This window comes from Aulonocara stuartgranti (assembly GCF_965226115.1).
Source record: "Aulonocara stuartgranti genome assembly, chromosome: 4".
NCBI lineage: Eukaryota > Metazoa > Chordata > Actinopteri > Cichliformes > Cichlidae > Aulonocara > Aulonocara stuartgranti.
The window spans coordinates 38,945,116-38,961,141 of record NC_138942.1 but is presented as its reverse complement, the minus strand read 5'-3'; the positions used below and the strand labels follow the sequence as shown (position 1 = coordinate 38,961,141).

The window sequence follows — 16,026 nt, the reverse complement described above, 5'->3', positions numbered from 1 at the left end:
CTCAAAAGAGTTGTAGCAGCTTGAAGAAACCATCTGGCATAAAAATGTCTTTTTAAAAATTACAGCTGTTCCACCTCCTCGTCCAGATAGCCGAGGTGCACAGATAAATGAACAGTCAGCAGGACAAAGCTCACAGATGTGAGACTTCATTCTTAAAATATAAGACTTATTGGCGATTGAGCAGGCATTAATTAACATCCATTTAAGGCTGCGACTCACTGGGACAAGGGTAGACAGAGTCCGCGCTATGCGGTAAGCCGCGCAGCAAAACAGGGTTCCTGCCGCGATCAGGCTTGGCTTTCCATGCTTTCAGATGGCAGCCTGGGTGGTAAACATAGTGGGTTGTGGGGATTAATCAAGTTCCGACAAGTCTCAGGCGAATCTCACCGGTAGCAACCCAGGAATAGAGTCCCCGAAGGTCCATCTCTTTCCGAAGACGACGGAGTAGGACATGAAGGCCAGCTCGCTTACTCTGCTTTCTCCAACAAGGCCTCTAAAGCAAAAATGAGCTAACCGGCAAGAGTGGAGGTAAACCGGGTGCTGCGTTGCACTCTAACGGCGGTAGGAAAACAGCCTCATTTCGTTGACTCTGAAAGCTATCCATTGCAGATTTGATCACTAGCAACGCATGACGATCATAAATCCGAAGGGAGGTGACACCAGAAAAAACTGCAACAAAAACACTTGCATAGCATATAAAATAAACAAACACACGGACGAAGGCAGCAGCACAGCCAAACACAGGCGCCATCTTGACCCTGTGGTCAGAAATACCATTACTTTAGTATTACCTTCACACAAAGTCAGGGCTGACCCAGGACCATTACTGTGAGTCACACTTTGCAGTATATAGGTCTTTTCACAATGGAGGTGGCATCCACTGTGCTGACCGCTAACTAAGAGCAAAGGATCCAAAAATTTGTGGTGTTAGTCGCTGAGCTCTCTCGTTTTTTGCACCAGCTCTACGTTTACTAGATGCACCTGCTCCTTGTCATTATAAAGCATGTATCTCTCTGACTTTATATCCTCTACAAAAGTTTGTGTTGTATTATATTCAAATCTTCAATAAAAACATGTATCGCTCATTCACAACGAAGAAAGCTTTATAACTATCCCGACTAGTAAAGCGCTTGTCATTTCCACAACACTGCTTTCCCCCCGAGATCCACAGAGTTGTTGAAAAGGCTCTGGAGGTCCATGTATAAGCACGTAAACCTGTGACAAAAAAAATTCACCAAACTTGGACACGAACAGGTTTTCCTTCGTGGTGATGAAGGAAAACAGTGGCACGTGAAATGGCATTTACCCAACCAGGATCTGAAGCTCAGTAAAGCACCCCTCCGACAGCCAAACCCATCTGTTCTCTGGTTGGATTGTTAAATTTGTGATTTCATAACATAATCAGGTTACGACCCGGCTCGAAATGACCATAACAAGAGCGGGGTGTCCCGTGACTTCCCACGCCCAAACAGACACAGCCACAGCATCGGACTTTTAACAATGGTTTATTCACAACAATGGCACTTAAGGTAGTGGGAGTGTATAATTTCGGGGTGAGCTAAGTTCAAGGTTCAAGGTTCAAGGTTCTTTATTTGTCACATGCATAGTTATACAAGTATAACACACAGTGAAATGTAGCCTGACACACTACATTATATATATATATAGTATATGCATTGGGTGAATGTGCAGTAGTAGCAGCAAGCAGGTGAATTCTGTACATTAATATGAATAGACATCTGACTATTTTACAGGATAGACAATATAAACATATTTAAAATTAAAGGAATTTGGAATGTACATTGTGCCTTGGTTTAGAGTGTCTGGAAGAGTCCTGTCTCAGTCAATTATAGATGATGTGAGAGGGCGGGTGTGTGTGTTTAGGGCACGGATGGCTTGGGGATAGAAGCTCCTCTTGAGTCTCTCTGTCCTTGCCCGGATGATGCGGAACCTTCTACCAGATTGCAGAAGTTGGAACAGTTTGTTGCCAGGATGGGACGGGTCCTTCAGTATCTGCGCTGCTCTAGTCCGGCATCTCCTGGTGTAGGTGTCCTGAAGCGGGGGGAGAGCAATCCTGCAGCAGCGTTCTGCTGTACGGATCACTCTCTGGAGAGCTTTTTGGTCCTTCACACAGCTGTTCCCAAACCACGATGTCATGTTCTGTGTGAGGATGCTCTCCACAGCGCCTGTATAGAAAATCCTGAGGATCTTTGGAGAGACCCTGAACTTCCTCAGTTGTCGTAGGTGATACAGGCGCTGCCTAGCCTTTTTGGTCTGGACCTGAATGTGGGCAGCCCATGTCAGGTCTGAGGAGATGTGGACACCAAGATACTTGAAGGACTGCACCCTCTCCACTGGAGCTCCATTGATGATAATGGGCTTGTAGTCTCTGTGCTGACCCCTTCTGAAGTCCACCACCAGCTCCTTGGTCTTGCTGACGTTCAGCTGGAGGTGGTTGTCCTGGCACCACGATGCCAGATTCTTCACTTCATCCATGTAGGCCGCCTCATCGTTGTTGGAGATGGCACCCAACACCACTGTGTCGTCAGCAAACTTCACAATGGTGTTGGAGCCATGGGTGGCCACACAGTCTGAAGTGTAGAGGGAGTAGAGCAGTGGCGAGAGGACACATCCCTGAGGTGCTCCTGTGTTGATGGTGATGCTGTTGGAGAAGCACCTGCCCACCCTCACCACCTGAGTTCTGCCAGTGAGGAAGTCCAACACCCATGCACACAGACGGCTGTTAAGTCCCAGGTCCCTCAGCTTTGTGAACAGTCTGCAGGGCACTATTGTGTTAAACGGTGAACTGTAATCAACAAACAGTATTCACACATAGTTACCCTGTTTCTTGTCCACGTGGCTGAGAGTGGTGTGTAGGACGTGGGCGATGGCATCCTCTGTGGATCTGTTGGATCTGTAGGCGAACTGCAGCGGATCTGTGGTGTCTGGGATGGAGGAGGAGATGATGTTCTTCAGCAGCCTCTCAAACACCTTCATTACTACCGAGGTCAGTGCAACTGGCCGGTAATCATTCAGGGATGAGGGTTTGCTGTTCTTGGGCACAGGGATGATGGTGGATCTTTTGAAGCATGTGGGGACCACAGACTTCGCCAGGGACTCGTTGAAAATGTAAGTGAACACACCTGCTAGCTGGTCAGCACAGCAGCGCAGCAGACGGCCGGTGATGCCGTCTGGCCCCGCCGCTTTCCTTGTGTTCACTCTCCTCAATGCCGCACGGACGTCATGCTCCGCGATGCTGGTCACCGGTCTCTCGCTGATGACGTCACTGTCCTCGGTAGTCAGGGGGTAGATAGCATTAGCCGCCCGGCTAACCTCGAAACGGGCGTAGAACTGCTTCAGCTCATTGGTGAATGCAGAGTCGGCGTTGATCGGCGCAGTGTCCCTGGCTTTGTAGTCCGTAATGGTGCGTAGTCCGTGCCACATACTCCGTGTGTCGCCCTGGTGGAAGCGGGACTCCACACATTCCCGGTACCGGCGTACCGGCCAACACAACAAACAAAACTCAACCTAGGCTTCGGTTCCCCTCTGACCTGTTCAAGGAAAAGAAAAGAAAAGAAAGACCTCCCTGGTCTAAAAACACAGGAGAAAAGAAGGCTTCCCAAAATAATTGGCAGCTCACCCCTACTTGCTCCGCACTTCACACACATGTCCGACCTTTTAACTAAATACTATGGCTACGGCCGCTCCGTCTGGACCTGAGGCAAGTGCACGGGAAGTCTGCCACACCCCCCGCACCGCAGCTCTTCAGTCGCCCTTTTATAGTTCACGTCCACAGCAGGAACCAGTTACATCAGGCCGTTCCTTAGGTCCACCAATCACAGCGACTGCACAGGTGAATTTGCATACATACATTAAGAAACAAATAACCCACCAACACACGCACGTAACACCCCCCACCATAAGAATTAAACAACCACTGCATGTTTAATTCCTACCTGTTTACACTGCTCTAGATAGGGCATCAGCGAGGACATTATCGAGGCCCTTTTTATGGCTAATTTGTAAGTTGAAGTCTTGTAAAAGGAGGGACCAGCACACGAGTCGCTGGTTGGAGTTTTGCATTCGGAAAAGAAACACAAGCAGATTATGGTCTGTGAACACTTGAACTGGCACGGAGCTAGACCCGACGTAGACCTCAAAGTGTTGTAAGGCTAGCAATAATGCAAGCGCTTCCTTTTTGATGGTGCTATAGTTCACTTGGTGTTTATTGAACTTCTTCGAGAAATAGCAGATCGGACGGTCCACTCCGTGATGAGCTGCCTGCAGCAGAACCGCACCCGCTGCAGTTGTGCTGGCATCCACCACCAACTTAAAAGGAGATTAAAAGTTAGGTGCTGCTAAAACTGAGGCACTGCACAGTAAAGTTTTCACTGACTCAAAAGCAGTTTGGCACGCCGCAGTCCATGTGAAGGGTTTGGTTGGGCTGACTAGGTCAGTCAGGGGAGCGACTACGGAGGCAAAGTTTTTACAGAAACCGTGATAGTAACCACACATTCCCAAGAAGCGGCATAACGCCCTCCTTGTTTGTGGAATCGGAAACTCAATAATAGCCTCCACCTTAGCGGTTACAGGGCACACTCGCCCGTGACCCACCTGCTTTCCGAGGTAGGTGATGGTGGCTTTTCCAAACTCACATTTGGTCAGATTTACAGTTAGCGATGCTTCCTCGAAACGCTTAAAAACAGTTAAGAGGGTTTGGAGATGACTGCTCCAGGAAGCAGAATAAATGACCACATCATCTAAGTAGGCATCACAGTTAGGGACCCCGGCCAAAACCTTAGCCATCAGGCGCTGAAATGTCGCTGGAGCATTACGCAAGCCAAAGGGCATCACGGTATACTGAAGGAAGTGATCGGGGGTAACGAATGCAGAGATCTCAGACGCTCTTGCAGTTAAAGGAACCTGCCAATATCCCTTTAATAAATCCAATTTGGTCACATAAGTAGCGGATCCCACCCGATCAACACAGTCATCCATCCTAGGTAATGGGAAAGAGTCTGCTTTAGTGGCCACATTCACCTTTCGATAATCTGTGCAGAATCGAGGAGTATTGTCAGATTTGGGCACTAACACACATGGGGAGCTCCATGCGCTAGCACTTGGAACGGCTAAGCCATGCTCAAGGAGGTAATTGACTTCTCTCTGCATTATTTCCCTTTTTACTGGATTCACCCGGTACACATGTTGTTTAATTGGCTTTTGGCCCTCCACATCAACGTCATGACTTAAGACAGTCGTTTGGCGCGGGTGATCAGAGAAAAGCGACACGTTATTTTTTATCAGAGTAATGGTGTCAGTTTGAGCAGTTTCAGGTAAATCGGCAACAAATGATTCAAGATCATTTAAAATTACTGAATTTTTCAGCCCACTACCTAATGCATCATCCCTCCCAGATAATCCGTCATCCGACAGTTTATAGGCGGGGAGGATGGCAACAGCGCACACGGGGATAGAACAGTTTCAACGTATTCACATGACAAACCCTGGTTTTTTGCCGCCGATCTGGAGTGCGAATCACATAATGGTTATTGTCGAGTTTACATTCAACACTGTAAGGACCAGCAAACTGCGTTAGTAAACTGGACCCTACTACAGGCAATAACATCAACACCTTCTCCCCTGGTTGAAAACTTCTATCCACAGCTTTTTTGTCAAAACGAGCCTTCATTTTAGTTTGCACTGGCTTTAGGTTTTCCCCGGCTATTTTCCACGCTAGGCGAAGCCTGTCTCGAAGCTGACTCACATAGTCAGGTACACTACATGGCTCCTCCGGGGCCTCCGACAGCCATTTTTCCCTCAAAAGTCGGAGAGGGCCTCGGACCACATGTCCGAAAACCAACTCCGCAGGGCTAAATCCCAGCGACTCCTGTTTAGTCTCTCTAATGGCAAACAACAATAGGGGCAACCCCTCATCCCACTCTTTACCAGACTCCAAACAGAACTTACGTAACATAACTTTGAGAGTTTGGTGGAACCTTTCCAAAGCACCTTGACTTTCGGGGTGATATGGACTGGATGTAACATGCTTAGCATGTAGTTCTTTAACAACCTGTGCAAAGACTCTGGACATGAAGTTGGCGCCTTGGTCCGTTTGAATGATTTTCGGCAACCCAAACACAGAAAAGAATTTGATCAAAGCTTTAATTACTGCTTTGGCTTTCACCGTACGCAGCGGAATGGCTTCCGGAAATCTCATTGCTGAGCACATTACAGTAAGAATATACTGATGACCGGCTTTTGTTCTCGGCAACGGTCCCACACAGTCTAGTATTACCTTTTCGAAAGGTTCACTCATTAATGGAATAGGAGATAACTGCGCAGGTGGATTGGGCTTATTGGGTTTGCCCACCAACTGGCAGGTGGCACAAGACCGACAGTAATCAGCTACGTGTTTTTTTAAGCCAGGCCAAAAGAAATTGCCCAGCACTCTGTAATAAGTTTTATTTATTCCGAGGTGCCCAGCCATGCCGGCATCATGTGCTAAGCTTAGCACCAGATCACGATGCTGAGATGGTACCACCACCTGTGCAACACTTGATGTTCCACTCTGATCAGAAGACCACCGCTTCATTAACACGCCATCCTGCAGGAAAAAACAGGGAAGGGTGCTTTCCCCAGCCGTGACAACGGCTGCAAAACAGGAACTCAAAGACTTGTCATTTTCCTGAGTGCTTACCAAAGCTTCTTTATTCACATCGCCGCTCAATGCCAGTATTAATTTTAGCACACTGCATTTATCCCCCACACTGTCTTTCTCCCGTACAGAAGATTTTTGCTCCCCAGCCGCAAACGTATCTGCGATACTAACCACATCAGCAAATTTGCGCGCTTGCGCCCGCGTAACAGCGCAAACGGGAAAAACTGTCGCTTTTGGATCAGCAGCAACAGGTGTATCCATCACTTCAGGCGGTGGAAGCACTTTCCCCCTGGCCAAATCGTTGCCCAAGATAAACGACACACCTTTAAACGGCAACTGTCGTCTTATGGCAACCTTCACAGGTCCAGTTGTGATAGGTAGTGTAGATATACTCTGTGAAGGGGCACCCGAAGAACACTCATTTCAATTCCCCACACCAACACATCCGTGTGGCAGGCGGTTTTATCCGACAGTGGCAACACATCATCTAACATAAAAGATTGATGTGCCCCGGTGTCTCGGAGAATGGTGATAGTAACCCTGTCCTTCTCTTCTCCTGCCACCGAAACGAAGCCTTGGGAAAGGAAGGGATTAAAATGTGACTCTACCTCCATTTCTGGGTCACACCCCTGCATCTGGTCAGGACAGATAGGTGGGGAAACTACTTTAATGAGCCCCACGGGTCCCTTAGACCCTCTGCGCCTCTTTCTTCCACAGCGCAGGACAACTGGCAATCAGGTGACCAGACTCCCGGCAATAAAAACATTCCCGCCTTTCAGTTTCCTCCTGTCTCGCCCTTCGGGTCTGTTCTCGTGCTGCCCCGGTTGGAAAAATGACTTTATGTGTGAGGGTGAATTCATCTGCTAAAACTGCTGCTTTTGCCAGGGACATCACCTTCTGCTCATTTAAATAAACTACCAACTGATCCGGGAGACACTTTTTAAATTCTTCTAAAAGAACCAACTCCTTCAATCCCTCAATATCCTTCACTTTGCTGGCTTGCATCCAGCGTTCAAACAAGCGATGTTTCTCAAGGGCAAACTCCACAAAGGTTTGTTCAGCGGTCTTTTCACTTTTACGAAATTTCTGACAGTAAGCCTCAGGAACTAATTCATACGCGTGCAGAATTGATTTTTTTACAATATCATATTGGAGGCTGTCATTAACGGAAAGGCTAGTACATACTTCCTGAGCCTTGCCGATTAACTTACATTGGAGTAGCAGTGCCCAAAACTCCTTAGGCCAACTCAATGCAGCTGCTATACGCTCAAAAGCATCAAAATAGGAATCAACCTCAGCCTCCCGAAACGGAGGTACTAGTTTAACATGTTTGGTGATGTCAAAACTTGGTGAAGTAACTGTGGATGTGTCAGGGCGACTCGAGACAGGTGTGGAGGCAGCGGAAACAGGTGTCGAGACAGCGGCGGGCTTACGTTCCAACTCCAACGCTGTGACCCGGAGGTGCATAGCTTGCACCTCAAGCTCTTTAGCGCAAACCTCTATCTCCCTAATACGGAGGGTCAAACGGAGGTCCTCCGTAGACCCTACTGCCTGAGGCTCCTCAGCCGCCCCAGACCCCACCTCGGCCACATCCGACCCCGCCTCATCCGCATCGGGCTCCACCTCAGCTGGAGACACGCTAACGGGTCCTTTGGCATCTGGCTCCGGCTCAGCCTCCAGAGCCACCTCCACGCCGCCCCTACCAGGCCGCTTTACAGCTGCCTGCGGGGAAGGGAGAATGCCCCGCTCCACCAAACCTGCACACAAAGCAACCTTCACCTCCGCTTTACGGGCATTGTAGGACACTTTAATATCAAAAAACTTGCTATAATAAGCAAATCCGCCTTTCTACACAACTCTATCTTATCCCAGGAAGGCGAGGTAACAAAGTCATCTAAAGAAAACCCCATCCTCCCCCACACACCTCACTCCTCCCCACACACAAAAGAAAAGCCGACCGAACAAACCACAGATCACAAAAACGAGACAAAACGGATGAGCCCCCAAATCATGTTACAACCCGGCTCAAAATGACCGTAACAAGAGCGGGGTGTCCCGTGACTTCCCACGCCCAAACAGACACAGCCACAGCATCGGACTTTTAACAATGGTTTATTCACAACAATGGCACTCAAGGTAGTGGGAGTGTATAATTTCGGGGTCAGCTAAGGCCAACACAACAAACAAAACTCAACCTAGGCTTTGGTTACCCTCTGACCTGTTCAAGGAAAAGAAAAGAAAGAAATAACACAGTCTGACCTCCCTGGTCTAAAAACACAGGAGAAAAGAAGGCTTCCCAAAATAATTGGCAGCTCACCCCTACTTGCTCCGCACTTCACACACATGCCCGACCTTTTAACTAAATACTATGGCTACGGCCACTCCGTCTGGACCTGAGGCAAGTGCAGGGAAGTCTGCCACACCCCCCGCACCGCAGCTCTTCAGTCGCCCTTTTATAGTTCACGTCCACAGCAGGAACCAGTTACATCAGGCCGTTCCTTAGGGCCACCAATCACAGCGACTGCACAGGTGAATTTGCATACACGCATTAAGAAACAAATAACCCACCAACACACGCACATAACACATGACATTGACAAAGGAAGAAAAATTGGATCAAAATTCATACTTGCAATTTGAAACGCACACACAGCCAGGAAACTTGAGCGCAGAGTTTTACGCAGTTTTTTTTCTTTGTATCTGTAACCAGACCTTAACAAAAAAATGTGTAACTTGTATAAATATTTTTTTACAAAAACACACACACACAAATTCTCAATTATAGATGCACTTGTTAATGTTTGTACAGTAATCTTTATGTTAGTTTACCTGCTGGAAACTTCTCAGAATGATGCTTGCTAAACAAACACCATTTCAGTTTGTTAGCTAATGATATAATGCAATAGGAAATCATTACAACCATTCTTGTTTCCTTGACAACATTTATATTTTAAATACTATTAGCACTTATATGAACTAATATTTTTGATTGATTTCAGTTTTATTCTGACAGTTCTACTGAGTAATATTAAAAATAGATTTGGTTTTGACTTGAGCAGGTGAGGTACTGGAGCCTGAAGAGGAGATTTGCCCACAGGAAGCACAGATAAGAGTTGTTGAAATAATTGTTAACTAATCAGAGAAAAGTTGGTAAATCAGTTAACAACCAAAGTAACCCTTAGTTGCAGCCCTAATGACATAAAGTGTAGACAGCCATCACATGCAGACTGCTTCTTCAAACAGCTGTGAATGAGTGGCTTGCTCTCAAGCCGCTCATTCAGTGAACTCCAGTGTGGTGCCGTGACAGGATGTTACCTGCGCATTGAGTTCAGGTGTGACATGTCCACATTGCTAACTATTGCACAGTCAGGGTTAGTGGGATTATAATAGAGTGCGCATGCGCCAACCAGCGTGCAGCCTGTTATAGTCGCTCCTGCTTTTTCTCTTAGTTTAGCTCTTTTTTCCTAGGTATTCTTTTTTTTCTGACTTGTATTTTCATCCGTTTATTATCTTTTACTCAATCATGTGGATTGAGAGAGTTTTTGTTCTTCTGGTGGCCGTGGAACTGTTACTTTTATCAAGGAACGGGACCGCGGCACATCTCCTACACTCACGGACTGTTTACTCCAGAGATCAGCTGATCGCCCTGATGCCGGCCGGCTCGCTGGCCAGGCCCGCAGAAGTACCAGCTGAAATTTGGAGGAAAACACATCGGGGATGCAGAGGTCAAGGACAGAAGAGAAGAAAGAAGGAGACAGTGAGACAGCGGAGGCTCGAAGCGAGGAGGAGGAGGAGGTATAAACCGTGTCTGCCGTCTATCGTGATGGGAAATGTGCGATCGTTATCGAATAAAATCGACGAGCTCTCAGCACTGGTACGGAGTCAGAGGGAATACCGAGAGTGTAGCCTGATGTGTTTCACCGAATCATGGATGCACCAGGACATTCCCGATGAGAATGCTTCTGTGGAAGGCTTCCACACTTTTCGGGCAACAGGGACAGCATCGCTAGCGGTAAGCGGAAAGGAGGTGGGCTTGCTGTTTTAGTTAACAACCGGTGGTGTAACCCTGCCAACATAACAATAAAAGAAAGGATTTGTTGCCCGGACACTGAACTGTGTGCTGTTGGACTCAGGCCATATTATTTACCCAGGGAATTCTCTCACGTCATCTTGGTGGCTGTTTATGTTCCTCCCTCTGCTAACCCCACAGCTGCATGTGACACTATCCACTCTGCCATAGCTTGGCTACAGACTCAGCACCCGAGTGCCTTTATTGTGATCTCGGGTGACTTCAACCATGTATCACTGGACAATACACTAACAACATTCAGACAATATGTGGACTGTCCCACCAGGGGAGAGAAAATTTTAGACTTATGGGGCAATCGTGGCTCAAGAGTTGGGAGGTCGCCTTGTAATCGGAAGGTTGCCGGTTCGAGCCCCGGCTTGGACAGTCTCGGTCGTTGTGTCCTTGGGCAAGACACTTCACCCGTTGCCTACTGGTGGTGGTCAGAGGGCCCGGTGGCGCCAGTGTCCGGCAGCCTCGCCTCTGTCAGTGCGCCCCAGGGTGGCTGTGGCTACAATGTAGCTTGCCATCACCAGTGTGTGAATGTGTGCGTGAATGGGTGGATGACTGGATATGTAAAGCGCTTTGGGGTCCTTAGGGACTAGTAAAGCGCTATATAAATACAGGCCATTTACCATTTACCATTTACTTACTGTATGCTAACGTCAAGGATGCATACAGCTCCTCCTCCCTCCCCCCACTTGGTAGGTCAGATCATAACCTGATTCACCTCACCCCCCGCTATGTGCCCATTGTGAGGAGGGAACCTGTGACCACCAGGACTGTTAGGAGGTGGTCAGAGGAGGCCTTAGCGGAACTACAGGGCTGTTTCGAGGTGACCAACTGGGAAACACTCTGTGAGCCTCACGCCGAGGACATCAATGGGCTTACTGAGTGTATCACAGACTACATAACTTTCTGCACCGACTCCATTGTTCCAGCTCAGACTTTTCATTGTTACCCCAATAACAAGCCGTGGGTGACTAAGGACATCAAAGCCCTCCTCAACAACAAGAAGAGGGCTTTCAGAGGGGGCAACAAAGAGGAGGTGAGGAAGATCCAGGTGTTACTAAAGGACAAGATCAGAGAGGCTAAGGACAATTACAGGAGGAAGCTGGAGTGGAAACTCCAGCAGAACAGCGTGAGAGAGGTGTGGAGGGGCATGAAGACCATCACTGGATTCAGGCCAACCAACAGCAGGGGAGCTGAGGGAGGTGAGAACAGAGCCGACGAGTTGAATCTGTTTTTCAATAGATTCGACACCACAGTGTCTGCTCCCACCCCCACAACCTCACCTGTAGTCAGCCTGGAACCCAGAGCCACACCACTGTGCCAGCCTCTCTCTTCACATGGCGCTGTTGCCTCCTGTGAGATTCCTGACACCCCTCCCCCACCCATCACCTTCACTCAATACCAGGTTGAGATGCAAATGAGGAGACTTCACTCAGGCAAGTCTGCTGGACCAGACGGAGTGAGTCCCCTCGTCCTCAAGACCTGTGCCCCCCAGCTGTGTGGAGTCTTTCATAAACTGTTTATGCTGAGTCTGAGTCTGCAGAGGGTCCCGGTGATGTGGAAGACATCATGCCTCGTCCCTGTACCAAAGACGCCACGTCCCAGTGGCCCCCAGGATTACAGGCCCGTGGCACTGACCTCCCACATCATGAAGACCCTGGAAAGGCTCATCCTGGACCAGCTGCGACCCATAGTAAGACCACATCTGGATCCCCTTCAGTTCGCTTATCAGACCTCGTCTCGGAACTGAGAACGCCATCATCTACCTGCTCAATCATGTCTACACCCATCTGGACCAGCCGGCGAGCACTGTGAGAGTCATGTTTTTTTACTTTTCCAGTGCTTTCAACACCATCAGGCCGACGCTCCTGGGTGATAAGTTAGCAGCGATGCAGGTGGATGCTCCTCTGGTGTCCTGGATTGTTGATTACCTGACAGGAAGACCACAATATGTACGTCTCCCACAGTGTGTGTCTGACAAGGTAATCAGCAACATAGGGGCACCACAGGGGACTGTCCTCTCCCCCTTCCTCTTCACCCTCTACACCACAGACTTCAGCCACTGCACAGAGACCTCCATCTTCAGAAGTTTTCTGATGACTCTGCGGTGGTTGGATGTATCAGCAGGGATGATGAGACAGAGTACCGGGCTGTGGTCGACTCCTTTGTCACGTGGTGTGAGCAGAATCATCTGCAGCTCAACGTGGCAAAGACCAAGGAACTGATCGTGGACTTCAGGAAGACCAGGAAACACTTGACCCCTGTTTCAATCCAGGGGGTCAGTGTTGACATTGTGGAGGACTATAAATACCTTGGAGTACACATTGACAATAAACTGGACTGGGCTAAAAACACCACAGCACTTTACAGGAAGGGCCAGAGTGGTCTCTATTTTTTGAGGCGACTGAGGTCCTTCAACATCTGCCAGAAAATGCTGAGGATTTTCTACGAGTCTGTTGTGGCCAGTGCGATCCTCTATGCTGTTGCATGCTGGGGGAGCAGGCTGAGGGTCGCAGATGCCAACAGACTTAATAAACGAATCGGTAAGGCCAGCAATGTTGTGGGGATGGAGCTGGACTCCCTCAAGGTGGTGTCGGAGAGGCAGATGCTGTCCAAGATAAAGACAATGTTGGATAACACCTCCCACCCACTCCATGACATGCTGGTCAGTCACAGGAGCACGTTCAGTGAAAGACTGAGATTACCGAAAAGCACCACTGAACGACACAGGAAATCATTCCTGCCTGTGGCTCCCTGTACAACGCATCCACTTAACACACTGGTTACTGCTACAACTACACATGTTTCTTTTCCAGCTATTTATTTATGAGTGACTTATGTATGTATGTATGTATGTATGTATGTATGTATGTATGTATGTATGTATATATTGTACTATTCTTAGTTAGTGTATTGTCTGTCTTGTTAATGTTGGTTTATGTTGGTCTATAATGGAGCACTGTAACAAAAAAATTATTTCCCCCAGGGATCAATAAAGTATTCTGATTCTGATTCTGAAGTGATTGTGAAAGACAACAGCTTAGCCGTGAAGTGGTCTGTGGATGCTGATGTGCAACTTTCTGTAGAGCCAATCACTACAGACCTCCGAATGTCAAGTGGCCTTCAGATTAACTCAAGAACAGAGCGTGGAGAGTTTGATGGAATGTGTTTCCATGGCAACTAGCTGACTCCAAGACTTGCATCCTGACAGGTGGTGCTTACCTTTAAATTCTATTAGACTGGTCCTCTGTTTGCCTTATTTCATGATTCCACCTTGGGCCAAATTTGTCCTCTCAGCCATAAAAGAATCCGGGTTCACAGCACCAAGTATTAAATTCTGTTCTTTTATCTTTTATTCTTTTACTTGACAGAGAAAACACGACTCAGTGTGGTCAATTATTTATAATTATTTTATTCAATCATTACTTTCTGGAAAGGGATGTGCACAAGGCTAAACCCTCTGCAGATCTGAAGCCTTACAGGCCGGATATATATAATATAGTCTGCTGTTTTTGGTACTGAAACGTCACACATAGTTTGTGAACAAAACAACTTCTTCTGGCCTGACTTGATTTGTGTGTGTGTTACTTAGTTATGTTTTTCTCTCTGCACAGTTTCCTATTTTTGCCCAGTATTTCAGTCTTGCTCACCACTTGTGACCTTTCAAACACTTTTTAACTGAAAAGTAGCATCTTTAATCTGCTGGCCTACCTAAAACAATATAAAGACAAAATAAGCACTAAGAATATTTATTTATTCCGTAACAGCACAATGCAAAAGGAGGGCTGACATCATATTAAACACTGTAAATTAAGAATGGGAACAACCACCAGTTCATATTGTTTAGAAGCCAAAGGCTTGTTTTTAAGAGACATGGGATTGAGGGAATGACGTGTTTGCACTGCAGTTTAAATCCAACAACATCGAGCAGTTAAATCAGCTCTGAAAGAGTTCATGAAGGAGTTTAACAGCTCACCTCTCTGCAGCAGACGCCTGTTTGACTTTAAAATGAAGGTCTGCATCTTTAGACTCATCACTCTTTAAGGACACACAGCTGGGTTCAGGTCCAGGTTCAGCACGTCTCCCAAAGATCCTGTTAGACAGAGAAGAGAAGAATAAAGGTCTTCCTCTGATACTGAGGCTCTGTCAGGGTAGGTTAAGCGTACTGCCTCAATGATCAAGAGCTGGGCCAGAACTGCAAATATTCATTTTCCTGCTCTCAGAGATACTGTATGAGTTACTCTGAGGAATCATCTGTACTGTAGACATGTCAGTGAGTTACCTCTCCCTTCCAGCTGCAGGTGAAAACAGATGGGATTTTGGAGGACTCATCTTCAGATGCAATAGTTACTTTTCAAGTAATTAATTACTTTTAGAATGTTGTAACTCAGTTACTAACTCAGATACTTTTTAAAGAAGTAACTAGTAACTATAATTAATTACTTTTTCAAAGTTACTTGCCCAACACTGCTTATTAATAACTGAAAACTGGTATTTAACTCAGTACCAGGATCAGCACCAACACAAAGCTGGATGATGTTGTCCCAAATTATAAATAAAAGATGTTTTTTTTTACACTCTGATGACGACGAATTCATACAAAATAAACAGAGCTGTAGTAAGGCTTTCCTCTAACGGCGGTTGTGTTCAAATGTTTGAACAGATACTTCTGTGTCCATTAAACTCTGATTAAGTCCCTCAAAATGTTTCCTTAGCAGTACAACAGGGCTGAAACCAAGAAAGTGTCCTTCATATTAAAATTGTAAATTTAAAATGTTAATTTCATGAATTTTAATCTTAAATTGTTCCGTTTTTTTTTTTTTTTTTTTTTACCTCGCACAGAAACAAAGCTATAGACCACTCTGACAGAGACTCTCTGTCTTTAAGATCCCCGTCACTATGGCAGGAAACAGCTGAACCTGAGACGTGCTTTTCTCCTCTGAAGAGGATTCAGATTTTCCTCAGCAACACCGCTCATCTTAAAGCTCTGGTTTTGTTCTCCATGGAGAAGAAAGGAAGGAGAGAACTGTACCAACTTCTCATTACAGCATGAAGCTTAAACTTATTCAATCCTTCCCAATTTAATGATATTTATTAACTTACAAATCAGTGTTCATCGATGTAACACATAAGCAGACAGGATACATTGAAGGACACCATCGTACAATACACCCTGTGATCTAAACTCCTCTAAATCCTGTAAAAATGTTATATTTGTTTGTAAACTGAGTTTCATTTGGAACTTGTTTTAATTCAACAATTCCACATTTTACTAAAAACATGGATACAG

At 46.7% G+C, this 16,026-nt stretch overlaps 1 protein-coding gene across 2 annotated transcripts in view; it reads right to left on the bottom strand.

Moving 5' to 3' along the window:
- LOC309704924 (NLR family CARD domain-containing protein 3-like) overlaps positions 1-16,026 on the bottom strand; it is a 38,674-nt gene that overhangs the window by 19,950 nt on the left and 2,698 nt on the right. For both annotated transcript variants that reach the window (XM_082530434.1, XM_082530435.1), the window contains exon 4: positions 14,713-14,829. In XM_082530434.1, the coding sequence (XP_082386560.1) occupies positions 14,713-14,829 (117 nt within the window). The remainder of the gene's footprint in view (positions 1-14,712; positions 14,830-16,026) is intronic.